Source organism: Homalodisca vitripennis, chromosome 1 (genome assembly GCF_021130785.1).
Source record: "Homalodisca vitripennis isolate AUS2020 chromosome 1, UT_GWSS_2.1, whole genome shotgun sequence".
Lineage (NCBI taxonomy): Eukaryota > Metazoa > Arthropoda > Insecta > Hemiptera > Cicadellidae > Homalodisca > Homalodisca vitripennis.
Genome location: NC_060207.1, coordinates 90,714,867 through 90,729,662, shown reverse-complemented (window position 1 = coordinate 90,729,662; position 14,796 = coordinate 90,714,867). Strand labels below are relative to the sequence as shown.

General features: G+C 32.7%; 1 protein-coding gene across 1 annotated transcript in view; it reads left to right on the top strand.

Moving 5' to 3' along the window:
- Positions 1 to 14,796, top strand: part of LOC124369802 (cyclic nucleotide-gated cation channel subunit A-like) — a 35,382-nt gene that overhangs the window by 17,446 nt on the left and 3,140 nt on the right. The window contains exons 9-11 of the mRNA XM_046827950.1: positions 2,235 to 2,390; positions 6,325 to 6,724; positions 10,327 to 10,453. Coding sequence (XP_046683906.1) covers positions 2,235 to 2,390; positions 6,325 to 6,724; positions 10,327 to 10,453 — 683 coding nt within the window. The remainder of the gene's footprint in view (positions 1 to 2,234; positions 2,391 to 6,324; positions 6,725 to 10,326; positions 10,454 to 14,796) is intronic.

Sequence of the window (14,796 nt, the reverse complement as noted above, 5' to 3'; positions counted from 1 at the left end):
AGGTTTTGATGATATTAATAATGCTGTTAAAGGATCAAATACACCCATCAATCTTAAAAAGGAACATACTCTAGCCCTGGAATAAAAACTGGGCCCAAACAAAAAAGGCAACTGATCTCAGTCATAACGTGGAACATTAAAGTAAAGTAATTAAGTATAGTCTTTCATGAAAGTAAGCGTAACACAGCCCCATCTAGTTCTGATGGTGTCGTATTTCCTGTAAAATGTGTAAACAACGTAATTTTCTGAGATGAAAAAAACTAAGATATTGTCAGAGACATTCATATTTCGGGCAAAGGAGTGATGCAGGACCTAATATAGATTATGGATAACAAAAACACAGCGCAAGCTTGGCTAAATATCCCATGGCTAACCTTATGACTAAAAGGAATAAGAACCAGTCAGAAAACAGGTCATTCAACCCTGGCGATCAAATACAATATAAAATCACCAATTACGCGCTAAATTAAGGCAATAAATAATAATGAGTATAGCATCTATACCTACTACTTGAAACTTTTGGTAAAAACGTAGTTTAATTAATATAGCAAATTGAGTTTGTAGATTGTGAAGCTTGTTTATAAAATGGAAACTAGCATTAATTTCTATATCTTACCAATGATATAACAAACAAGTATGGACATATAATTTAAAATACCAGACCCTAAATTAAACGACGATAAAACTTTGCTGCTACACGTTAGCTGGATATTACGTTTACAAGAGCACGCCTTAATTAAACGTTTCTGTGATGTTGATATAGACTCCTCAGCCAACATGTTACTGATCATGTATAAGGAGTGCTACAGCGCTATGTAGTGGGTTGTTACAAGCTTCTTACTTTCAGTATACACTAAAACGGTTTCTAACACACGTTCAAACAAGCTAAAGAGAAGTTATGGTTAAAATATGTACTTGCTACAATATAATGCATTTCATTGTACGAACAAGTATGTTTACCTTCATCTTCATGTATTTTTACTGAATGATTAAATTATACGATTAAATCTTAGGTTTCTTTATAAAAGATACACATATTATTGGTTTGATCTTTAGTAAGTTGTATACCTCTGCAGTTATTTTTATGTTTTTAATACTCCATTACTCTTAATAATGTATTAATTGTGTGATGGATATAAAGATACAAACCTGCTTAAGAGTTTTCTTATACGCTACTAAAGTAGAACCTGATTTCTAACTCAAATATGGAGCTAACTATAAACAAAACACAAGTCTTATCAACCAAGTTGCAAGTTATCGATGAATATTTAATAATTTATTGTAAAAATAACTTTTGATTTGAAGTGATTTAAATGGAATAAAACAATAAGTTTGTACTAAACTCGTCAAGAACTCCACGTTCTGATATGACCAAATCAATTAGATTTTGATTTTTTGATTAAGAGGTTGAACACATTTATGTAGAGCTTCCACTCTTCTTTCCCATCAAAAATATATTCTCCAAGAGTCCTTACTTGCTTTCGCCCTACCTGCAAATTAATCTCTTCGGGCACCTTATCTAGATGGCTTCATTAGGAATGAACACAGAAAGGAATAATATATGTTTTGAAAGTTAATACGAAGTTAAAGTTTTCATACTCTTAGTGATGTACTCCTGAAAGAAGACCAAAATTACGAAATATTTAGTATAGGAAGGCTCAGACGATAGCCGAATCTCTGAATAATGAATTTTCTCTATCCGTATCAGGCCTAATAATGAAATATAGCCTTTAGAAATGTCACCACAAAGTCCTCGCCTAGGCGCAGACTTCTATATGAGTCTAAGTTGTCTTCGATCATTGAGTGAATATAGTCATTACCAAGTTCAAAGTAGGTATCTGCTCCCATCAGCTTTTGGTGCACGTGAGGCACATGTTAAGACAACAAAGGTCTGTGTTTGGGTCATGGGGACAACCTAATCTAGAAACTACTTTGTGCTCAGTCTCATCAACCAGATAAACTAATATAGTCTTAAGGGCTGGAAATCAAAAAAAAAATAAAACACCGAGGTTGAATAATAATACCGCGGCTTGAGTGAATAAAATTGAATGCATAGCGACTGGGCATAGGGGATGGGTGACATTGTCTAACCAAATCACCGATTTTTTTCTAAATTTACGCTTATGTGAGTATGCTATGCCCCATGGTTGTTTTATAGTGGAGTTAGGGGGACTTGATGTGTAGTAAATGAACACTTTCACTGGACATAAATAAAAAATGTATGGTGAACACAGGCTATAGACGAGGACAGAGTGCTGGCAGCACTCCCGGATAAGCTCAAGGCAGAGATCGCCATCCACGTGCATCTCGACACTCTCAAGCAGGTCCGGATATTCCAGGATTGCGAGCCAGGATTGCTGGAGGAGCTTGTACTCAAGTTGAGGCTGCAGGTGAGTGAACTCTAAACTCAGATATACCTTGTATTGGACGTAACACATTTTGAGTGATTATGGATACTTCAGCCTCACCACAATGTTTTTTTTTTTTTTTAGATACAATTTACATGATATAGGCCTACCGCCCAAATACTTTTATTAAAGAAAACAAATGTGAGAAGTTTCATTTTTTAACTTTAGCATGACATAAATTTAGTTCCATTAAATAAAACTTCTGGAAATATTGTATCTTTGAATTACATTGTCATAGTTCTATTATACATTTGTAATCACCACTAAAATATATCGTATTACTTCAAATTAAATATTTATTTTGTTTTATTTGTCGATTTTTATTTATAGGTACATAAAATCATATAATTTAATAACAAGTAGATTCACTTATTTACTTTGTTTAAAAATGAAAATATAAATACCTATATAAAACAGAATATACAAATATTATATTTTAATAGGAAAAATGTTATAACATAATTTTCGAATAGTTAATCCTGAATTAAGACTTTGCGATTGAATATTTTTAAAGTGTTAAAAAGTTATTGCTATTTATAACAATGTTGATTTGGTAAAGTCCGAACTTATTTTGGATTGGAACTTCTCTTTGTTTAACACAAATAATGAGCCCTGGTTAGAAAGTAAGCTGTAACAGACAATAAATGTTTTTTATTGTTTTACTTACTCATGTACTGTATGTATTAAAAGGTAAATTATTCATCATTACATAATATTTTATCTCCCATAATATTCTATTAAGCAAGCTTACATATTATATAGGTTTATACTGAGTGGTGAAAATGCCCTTTGAATATCAACTGAAGATATATCTTTGACACCTAACCTACAGCGTTTAAAAATACGAGACTACATCTTCACCGTCAAACACCTTCGGTGGTATAAGAATAGTTACATATATCGGTACTAAATTTGTTTTTTATATATAACATCAACGTAATATACTGTATGGTGTTTGTGACCTGGTCAATAACTGTGTTTGAAATTTATTTTTAACGATGGAAGGATTGTGAAGGAAACATGATTTTTTCCAGACATTTGCCATCGTTCAGTGAAACAAAAAATCAGTAACACTACGTTTCATGATATGCAATCTGATCTCTTCTTCAGGTAAATTGCAGATCTCGGAACGTAGTGTTACTGATTATTTGTTTCACTGAACGATGGTAAATGTCCGGAAAAATTCTGTTTCCTTCACATGGTGAATAAATAGTATATTATATTGTACATTTGTAACGTTTTAATCCCTGTTATTAGTATGTAAGTGACAAATATATTTTGTTTTAACTTTTAACGTTAATTTTAATTCGCTTAGTTTGAAGTATAAATAATGTTACGCTTAAAACCGATCTTTAACACTATCCATTAACATTTTCTTCAGATTATTTTTACTTTATGCACAATAAACTGTTATTTTCAAAATAAGAGTTTAGAGCTGATTGCAAACAAATATGTTGTCGACAAAACTTAAACAATCTCTGTTTGTTGTTATTAAATCAAATGTGAACCTTAACCATTATCTTTGGATTTTTTTTAATACCTGGAAAAGCTGCATAATTGCACGACCGTCTTGGTGGCATAAATATTTAATGTGGTTTCCAGAGTGTTGAGAAACATTACTACAGAGGTGATCAATATTATGTTTCTCTTAAGTTACTTCATGTCATTTAAGAAATGTCACGAATCGGCAACGTAGTCTAAGTGAAAGTTTTTGCAGTATTCAACATTTCAATTTTAAATTATAATTGGCGGTTCACATATTACCTTTAATAACTCATTAATTCCTATGTATAGCAACTTATTTAAGTTGTAACAATATACTAGTTCATAAAATTACATTAAATAGGTAATAAAAGTATTGCCTTGCCGGCCGTTACTATGACTTTGTTACTGGTATTTGTTTTTTTTACTTTCAAAACAATAACCAGCCCGGTCACCTCCAAACTCTTAGTGAATACGATCAAAACAGACAACACATTGTTCAAGAAGCTGGAAAACTTTGATTTCTCTCAGTCTCTGACTGCCTTCTTGCTTGTACTCGTATATTGAAAATGAAGAGGAGATAGACTTTAAATTTTTGCTCAAATAATATAATGTGTTTAGCACATATTTTGTTAGGATAAGATGAAAAATAAATTAGAAAATACTTTTTACTATTTTTTGCAGATATATTTAAGGACATTTACATATAGTTTCTTAGCTAAGCGTTAGAAAGGTCTATCACTCAGGGAGGCTGGAAAAATTGCCCTACAGGATATATCTAAAACGAACTGAACGATAGACTTGAAATTTTGCATGAATCTTAATTTCTATATAGCCAACACTGCGTTTTACGATGGTTCATGGCACTCCGTGGATTCAGCAGAGCGTTAGGCATTTTTTCACATTGGTTTTATGGGTAGGCATAGTGGTAAAAAAAATATACAGATATTCTTCACTGTTTCTAGGAATACACCTTGATCGAGGTTTCACACGTAATAATCACATTGATCTGTTTGTACAAAATTATCCTCAGGAGTTTATGACAATATATTTGGCAAAACATTACCTGAGTTAGGTACTGATTATGGCTTAATTTATCCTCACCTTTCACATGGAATCGTACTGTGTGAAGCCTGGACAAATAACCATATTATGAGAGTTTTTTAATTACAAAAAAATCAATTCGTACTATCACTAATTTCAAACTCAGACAGTCGTCGTGCAGGACTTTTTCCATATCTCTACATCTTAGAAACTACGTTATTTTGTTTGTCTGAATGTCTTTACCAGAGGTCAAGACATACATGAATATGAGACAAGAGGCAGAGATAACTACCGTACGGATATGCATAGAACGGTAGTTTATGAACACTTATCTTCACAGGCAGGTGTTCATTTTATAGATTGACAAACTCAATTAAAAAAGCCTCGACAGCGAAGGTGTTAAAAACTTGTCTCAAACTCTACCTGGCGTTTTTACATTGTTGATGAGTTTCTGGCATTTAACTGGAAGACCACGCAATGAGGAAACTTATTCCAGCGCTGGAAGTGGGTTTTAATTGGAAGGGAATTGAATAGGGTGTGAATGTTTGAAATTGTAAATTTTAATGTGGTCTTGGTGTGAGATAAATGTAAAAATTTAGATTTAATAAATGGCGTTTTATATGCAATGTATATTGTAGATTGCAGACTATTTTATTGGATTTCGTCTGAAATAATGTTTTAAACAATTATGTAAGATTTCAAAACGATATTTTTGTCCATAGAGAAAAATAACAAATATTAGATTGTAAAGACGATGTTAAAAGTTGGTGACTCTTGCATTTAGTATCCTCTCTCAGTCGCCAGAACATTACTTTTTTGAACACTACTATTAAATCTAACTTAATGGACAAAAATGTGAATCTACTATGTAGAAAGATGTCTCGCGAAAGATTTCATCTGTATACTTTAAATTTTGCTTGAAACTTCACTTCTACAAAGACAATAATAATGAGTTCTATGATGATGATCGTCTAACCATGGAATTTGGCTTAGCGACATTAAACCCTACATTTCAGTGGGCTAATACAGGGCCTGTACAATTCTTCTTTTGTCTGCCGAGGGAGATATAAAAATGTTTTATCTGTATAATTGGCTGTGCGTCTTCCGCAGGACAACTAGAGAATGAAATGAGCTAAAGATATGAAATTTTGGATGCAACCTCAACAAAGCCTTTTACGTGACACGTAGCATGGCATACCTTGTTATTAATGAAGAATAATGCAGTATAGTATTTTAGCATGAAATAAATATGTTTAAAATGTGTTGCGGACACATACCAGATTTTAACCGTGAACCCGTCTAAATATCGAGACAACGTTTGTAAACTATTGTTAATACTTTGTTTCGCACAAGGAATGTTCACTTAAAGCACAAATCCCGGCCTTTGTAGGTATTCAGCCCGGGAGACTACATCTGCCGGAAGGGCGACATCGGCAAGGAGATGTACATCGTGAAGAGAGGGCGACTGAGTGTGGTGGCGGACGACGAGAGCACGGTGCTCGCTACCCTGAGCGCTGGGGCGGTCTTTGGAGAAGTCAGCGTGTTGGAGATCCCCGGCAACAAGACAGGGAACCGGCGCACGGCCAACGTGAGGAGCATCGGATACTCGGACCTGTTCTGTCTGGCCAAGACCGATCTGTGGAAGGCGCTAGCGGACTACCCGGACGCACGCAAGTCACTGCTGGAGCGCGGCTGTCAGATCCTGCGCAAGGACGGTCTGCTTGATGAGGATATTTTCAATCTCTCCCAGGAGCACAAGGAGGGTATGGAGGAGAAGTTACAAAGGATAGGTAAGTATTGTATCATGCTTTGTCCCTGAAGTCGCTATTCAGATCATTGTTGCGTGTTAACATGAGCCCGAGACAGAAAAACATTTTATGGTACGCCATGAACTTTTACACATTACATATTTGAAAAAGACAGCGAAAAGACTACTTTAGAATATTATTATCTAAGTAACCTTTTGCAAAGCGACGATATACTCTTGTCTCAGACTTCTTTAAACTTTCAAAGGATCACCTTCAGTTTTTTGGAAATTTAATTTGGTCTACTATGGTTTCTTGACAATAATCTATTTTTACAAATATCTGACACAATCAGCAGTGTACACTGTTTAACTATATGAATAAATACCATAATCTTTTATCATCTAAGTGTCCGATAATCCTGGATTGCAAATTCATTACACATCAAATTCTTGAATGAAATATTACAAATTCGTTGAGGAGACCTTCAGTCAACTTAATACATTATAACCGAAATTACCATATGTCTGTAATGTGTGACAGCGAGGTTGAAATATTTCAAGAATTTAACCAGAAAGCTGAGATAATCTGTTTTCCACCTGTAATTCACTATTCGAAAGTGGGATCTAATTAGTTAAGTAAATCTGATAAAGCTTTACCACGTACAAAGTACTGAGCTTTGTAACAAGCGAGGGAAAAAGTGTCATTGATGACAGTGATCCAAACAATAACAAAATTATAATTTGTACATACCCTGATCTTCCGGTCTGGTCTGGTGCTATCCCCCAGTAAACTTTAGCCCTCCGAGTTTATGACTCTTAGGGACCGCAACTGAGTCTACCTTCAGACCAGTTGTAGTCCCTAAATATAGTCGCAAGCCACTCTAGTTGTAGTCGCGTCAAGGACAATTGTGCCATTTGAAACAAAGCTAACCGGTTTAACTACTAAGTTAAAAATAACCTCTTATTATAAAATTACGTATTGAATATTTACTCTTGAAAATTTTGCTTTTGAAAATCTAAGCAATAAAATATGCTAATAGATTATGTTCAAACTCATAATTACTAGCAAGATTAACGTGACTAGAAGTTTCATTGTATTTTTACATCGTAGTAACTTTTTATCCTCCACTCCATGCTTATGTAAGCCTATTCAGATATCGGATGTCTAAGAGCTGTGACGGTCTTGTTGATTTTAGCCTCATAAGAGAAATATGAAACTTCAAACAGTTTTACGCCCTTATTTTTAGTTATATTTGTGGGAGAGCTCTCATTTTAGAGATCTATTTTACGCTAAGGCGAATTTTCAAGCTGTCAAAACAGCTGATGCCTCTCAACTGTTAATAATGTTTGTTGCTCCCGCTTGTGCAAGCATACCTTTAAAAAGAACGTTCTCGCTTATGCTTTGACAGATTTCGTTGAATAAAGTACAGTTGGAATTGAAATAAAAATTTCAAAATAATTTATATCTTATACAGTTTTTATAATTATACTTGTTTTTTGGTATTTGATTTTTTTTATTTTCACTGGCGACATTTCGATAATATTAAATTAAATAACACAACTATTTTTCCACTTATTTATCAATACCTATGCGCAAAAATCGGTATGTATAGGTTTTCTATTTCTAGAGATAATAATTTTTACAAACGTACAAAATGGTAGCTGGCGACTAAACGACATATGCCTTGACCTATGTTTACAGGACAAATTTTGGTTTAAATTATCAGTACTACTATTAGCCACAGAAGTTTGTAACATCTTGTTCAAAACACCCTGTATAACGCGGCATGTGGAAACTATAAATTGTTCCAAAAAAGGACAAAACAAGTCGAAATTTGATTCAAAACTAATCTTTTAAATAATTTTACTAAGTTCTTTGGATTGGTTCCATTATGACGGTCATTCAAATTGTATAACAATTAACAGCCGTATTATTTTTGAAAGTATAAACAAAATTTAATGTTCGAGAATCCTTTTCTTAATTCCTAAATTTTGATTATGAACAATTATTTTGTATTTTAAAAGGTTTCCCAGATGTAAATACCTTCAGAATAAATTAATAATATTTCAGTTGTCACAAAATCTACTTACTCATTCCGATTGAGCCGTGAGATCTATTTTTATGTATTTTGTTATTCAATGCATTACATTTAAGCTATAGTTTACTAACTAGAAACCTAAATGGTTGTAGCTTCGTTCTTATTGTATTTGTATTAATATAAAAACAAACACTCCAATAATAATTCGATGTTATTTGTGTGATGCCTTTCGGTTTCAATCAAAACATCATATAGTGACTGTAACCGCTTTGATTTCAATTATGCGGGACTGACTATGTGTTCGTTTAAAACGAAAGGCCTCACACAAATAAAATGAATATTGGCGTTTTAGTGTTTTAAATTAATTAATTAGGAACAGGTTGAACTATTACCAATTTCTTAGTTAATACAATATATACCGGCTATTTTGTAATTTTTTTTTTACGAAGACTTACTTTGTTAGTTGAAGTATTTATATTAATCTACTGAAAGCGAGTTATGAAATTTCTCTAATTGAGGACAAAGAATTACTAAACTGTGTGTTCGTATTTTCTAATTTGTAAAAAATGTATGATCTGAAATCTAGATCTTGTGTTGGAATTTGAACACCGCATTCACTATATAATAAATATGAATCTAAACGTTTATATTCTTGATATTGTTATTCCATAATGAGATAAAAATCTCAAACTCTCTTAGATCTCTTATATTCAAAAAGTACAAACCGTACAAGATTAATTAAAAGCTTAAAGATTTTGCTATTAATGCGTAAATTATTCATGATTTGTTATGTGTTATTTTCCAAATTACACAATAAAAATAATGGTGTACAAGTGATTGAGGCCTGATTTGCTCTTAAAACGTGAAAACAAGGTTCATTCACGCTGGTTCTGTATTAAAGTCAGTAAAGTTTAAAATTTACTTTCCAACAAGTATTTAAAGTATTTCTTTCATTTTCCCAATAAACCAGTAAGGAATTTCTGATCAGCGATTCATTCTGCTCAACAACTATGTGTAATAATTCCGCTCTCGTAAACCGGATCCTACCTTCATTTTTTTATCAATATTTAAACTAAACTTACAAAATAATTGTTCCATTATTTGTTTATGCTGTTTATAAGCTACTACTTAAATTTTATTAAGTACTCTATCTTTATTTCAGTACTTACATGTTTTCTTATAAATTGTTTCAAAATACTGCTAACACAATTAAAATCCTGAGATATTTCCGCATGTCTGTGGAAAGCTATTTTTCATCAAAAATACATCTAAGTGATTTTACAGAGCTAGTGAATTGCCAGTTTCAGTTCAATATCTTAGGACTGATGAGGTCTTTCTTCAGCGATGTCAAATATTCAAGGTTTCAATTGTTTCCCACCGTATGAACCAGGAGACTTAAAATATATAAGAAAACTTTGGAAGGTAAGGGTATAAGTATTTTATAACGTCGTATAAGTAACTTTATAACGTCAAAATTTAGTAAGTATTGAAGGCATTTTTGTTTAAACTTTCTCTTTTAGTTCTGATAGAGAATTATTTATAGTAGACTACTAGTAAGCTTTTAAGTAAGTGATTACTATTACGACAAGAGTGATGGTTTGTCCAGAGAGAACTCTAGAGAATCTCCAGATGCGATTTGCACGTCTGATGGCTGAGTACGTTAGTCACCAGGCGGCTGTCAAGCAGCGACTGTCCAAAGTCGAGAGGAGGGTTGACACTCAAGGCGCGAAAAGGTGAGATCAAAATATTTGACGTGTCATCTCGATAGTAGGTTGTGTAAAGTTACATTCCTTATGTATGTAATAATGTCATCATGTTTTGTGTAACTTATATCGTATTGAATATGTAAAAGTGATGCGTAGATCATTAGTTTGAACTCTGCGTAAATTCGCATAAATGTTTTTAAAATAAATACCCTGGAAAACTAACTGATAACGTACTTCTTTTGGGATAGATTAAATTCCTATAGTCTCCCATGGTAACATCTGTGGCAACCTGGGAATTTCATGACGAAGGATAAACCACCTTAGATCTTGCAGGAGTAAGTCAACTTAATCTTTTCAGCCAGTAGTACTTGTAAGTTTTATGCAATAGGAGGTAATAGTAAATGGGGAGAAATGTGTATACACGGGAAATCTCACATTGACACGTTTTGCATATTTTTACAGCTTAGTAAAGAAAAAATACAAACAATCTTGCAGCAAATAGTTGGATACAGACTGTACTTGGACGCATGCTGTTAACATATTTTTACAAAATATGACATTTTCTACAGATACAAATGAAACGTAAATGCATGAGTACAGGTAGAGCCTTTCAAAGATTAAACATGTTTTTGTATAGTTGTATCAAATAACAACTAATACTTTCTTATATACTTGTAATGTACACCTGCAACTAGCCCCTTATCATCCTGGCAATCATACGTGATAACCAATTAACTGCTAGAAATTCATGATTTGGGATAATAAATATTGAGGTTCTCATATGCATGTCAAATGTTTTTAAAAATAATATATATATATATATATATTATATATATATATATATATATATATATATTTTTATCAATAAACATTGAATCGCAAAAAGTACTTGCTCCGCCGGGACTCGAACCCGGATCTCTCACTTGCCGGGTGAATGTGCTACCATTACACCACAGAGCCCTCACTTTTTACGATTCAATTATTTTGTATTTGGCCGTATCTGTCACATATGCGTTTAAATAACTAAACTTAACATATGATCGGAAGACCAAATACCTGTCAAACGACTTTTGTTTACATTAATCAAGTTCGTATAAATGGCAATTGCCTTATTTTATTTTTATCAATAAACATTGAATCGCAAAAAGTACTTGCTCCGCCGGGACTCGAACCCGGATCTCTCACTTGCCGGGTGAATGTGCTACCATTACACCACAGAGCCCTCACTTTTTACGATTCAATTATTTTGTATTTGGCCGTATCTGTCACATATGCGTTTAAATAACTAAACTTAACATATGATCGGAAGACCAAATACCTGTCAAACGACTTTTGTTTACATTAATCAAGTTCGTATAAATGGCAATTGCCTTATTTTATTTTTATCAATAAACATTGAATCGCAAAAAGTACTTGCTCCGCCGGGACTCGAACCCGGATCTCTCACTTGCCGGGTGAATGTGCTACCATTACACCACAGAGCCCTCACTTTTTACGATTCAATTATTTTGTATTTGGCCGTATCTGTCACATATGCGTTTAAATAACTAAATTTAACATATGATCGGAAGACCAAATACCTGTCAAACGACTTTTGTTTACATTAATCAAGTTCGTATAAATGGCAATTGCCTTATTTTATTTTTATCAATAAACATTGAATCGCAAAAAGTACTTGCTCCGCCGGGACTCGAACCCGGATCTCTCACTTGCCGGGTGAATGTGCTACCATTACACCACAGAGCCCTCACTTTTTACGATTCAATTATTTTGTATTTGGCCGTATCTGTCACATATATATATATATAATTATTTAGTTAAGTGTAAACATTCTACTCAAAACTTCATACTACTCTGAAACCGAACTTCATAATTCAATGAATTCATAAGTACATGTTTTATGACTAAAACAATTTTCTTTGGAAACACTTTTCGTAATTTATAGAAACACATTTTTGGCTGGAGGCATTTCAGCCATCTCCTTCGACCTATCAGGCCAATAAATATTACTTCTTTTCATTTTGTCGGGCTTTGTGAAATCATTGACACTGATACAGTTTTTGGCGTCCATATGGTAGTATTGCACATTGCACATTGTGATGATGGTGCAATACTAAATTACTTGTATTTCGTTTTATAAAAATGTATTAATCCCAATGATTATACCACTTATCTAAATACTCATCATACACATAATATTAAAAAATCCGACGCAGAAGATTCCTGAGGGATGCGTTATTTGCGAAATGATCAGGAACCAAATTTTCTTACTTTAACCTAGAATGCAACATGTTTAAACATGTTGTGCAATATTTTGGACTCATTGTACGCTTCCAGTAATATTTTCAAGGGAAAGTTGGCGTTTTAAATATTTTAGTTAAGACAAAACTACAACGAATGGTGGATAAAACTTTCATGGGCCCTAGGCTCGAAAACATTTGCGGTCTCCCTGAAAACTTTTTTGTGAATGTTAAAATTCTTACCCAAAAGGGAGTGCTTACGAAATAAATATGTAATTCTCGTGAAAGTTATTTTTTTATTGAATTTGAAGAACTTTAGAATAAATGCATTATTTTTTCAATAACCAAATATGATAAAATCATAAGTGCGTACTTATGATAATAGCATTGAAATCCCTAGCTTTGATTGCCCATGGACTAGGACCTAGTGGTAAATCCGCTACTGATTACAACATTGACAGTTTATTATTATATTTAGATATTTTATTCATGAAAGTAAAAGGCGAAACAGTATTTACTAATGTTGTCTGAGATATACATAAATATATAAACCCAATTATTGTTTTAGCGATTAGTAATGCAGAGAGAACGATTCTTTTACAAATGGTCAGTAAAACTAAAGGTAGTATGTATTTATCCGGATTCTGTTTATTAAACAGATTAACGATTTTAATTTTCAATTGTTCTTTTACTAAATAGTCCAATTGTTTGGAAATACATGAATGTTTCCCATCTAAGAAGCTGCCAGTACGATCACAAGTCTCAGAAGCGTTAAAGCCGAATGATGCAATCGCAGTGTTCGCTGAGCCTTGTCATGAACTGACCTCTTTTATGCTGATGATATTCTTAGAAGTGATCCCATCTAATATCCTGCATCGCCGTGAAGGTCATTTACCAGCTATTGCGACCTCGATGGTGAAACTCTCTGATCTTGAATATCTTCAGTGAAGATATTTCATAATGTACACGACTGACTGTGGATCAATATTTTCGTGGTGTTGCTGCATGCAGACCTTTTACATATAAACAATTAAAATATAAACTTAAAGATAGGAGAGTAAAACATAATATGTTTTAGTATATTCAAAAATATAATAATAATTTTAAAGCTTAATGTATATCTTTTAAATGGGACTATGAATTTATTTGTTAGTTAGATGTTTTAACTATTCAGATTATTTGATAAATTTAATTCTGAGGTCGGTTTAACTAATAGATTTAGATATTATGACTATAATTAGTTTAAAAAATAATATTCTTTGAACAAAATAATTGTAACAGCAAGCAGATACTTATTATTCAAGAAGCCTTATATCATACGCGTTACGTGTATTGAACTTTATGTCCAAACAATAATCGCAATATAATGTATAACGACAGAAAAGATTTTATTTTATTGATTAGTAACCTTATACTATTGGTTTATCTATAAATATTTGAAAATTTGTAGAAACTGCTACAAGTTTCAACAAAATATACATCAAATATTATTTTTGAATGTTAGGTCCAACTCATAATCACAATATAGTGTATTAAACTATAGAAAATATTTCATTGTATTGATTAATAACCATTTAATATTGGTTTACCTGTAAATATATGAAGATTTTTAGAAACTGTTACAAGTTTCAACGAAACATAAATTTCATATTATTCAAGAACATAAATGATGGAGTAAAAGCAATCTTTACGGCGGTCTATTAATTCTCACACTCTTCTAGGTTTAAAAAATAATGAAATAATTTAAAGATTGTGAGGGCTATAAATCAGTATCACCAATGAATGTTTCTTCTCTTGTTTTTAGCCTTTCTTTTTTTTCTTTTTTGTACTTTAAAGCCTGCGTAAATACATTTACCACAAAACTTTAAGGAAGTTTCGTTTCATATGGAACTTTAAAACTGGTTCGAATTTGACTAAACATACTTTTCAGACTTCACTGCGACTTATTTTGGGTTTCCTTTAGAGAGATTAGAAACCTCTGATTACAGAAAAATGAAATTGTTTGGTTTGCTCGATGAAAATGAAGTCTAATATGTATAAGTCGCGTAGGAACATAATCCAGCCAATCTGAGTTTTTTCATTTACTACCTAAGATTTACCCAATTCTCAACAAGAAAGTAGCATGCAAAT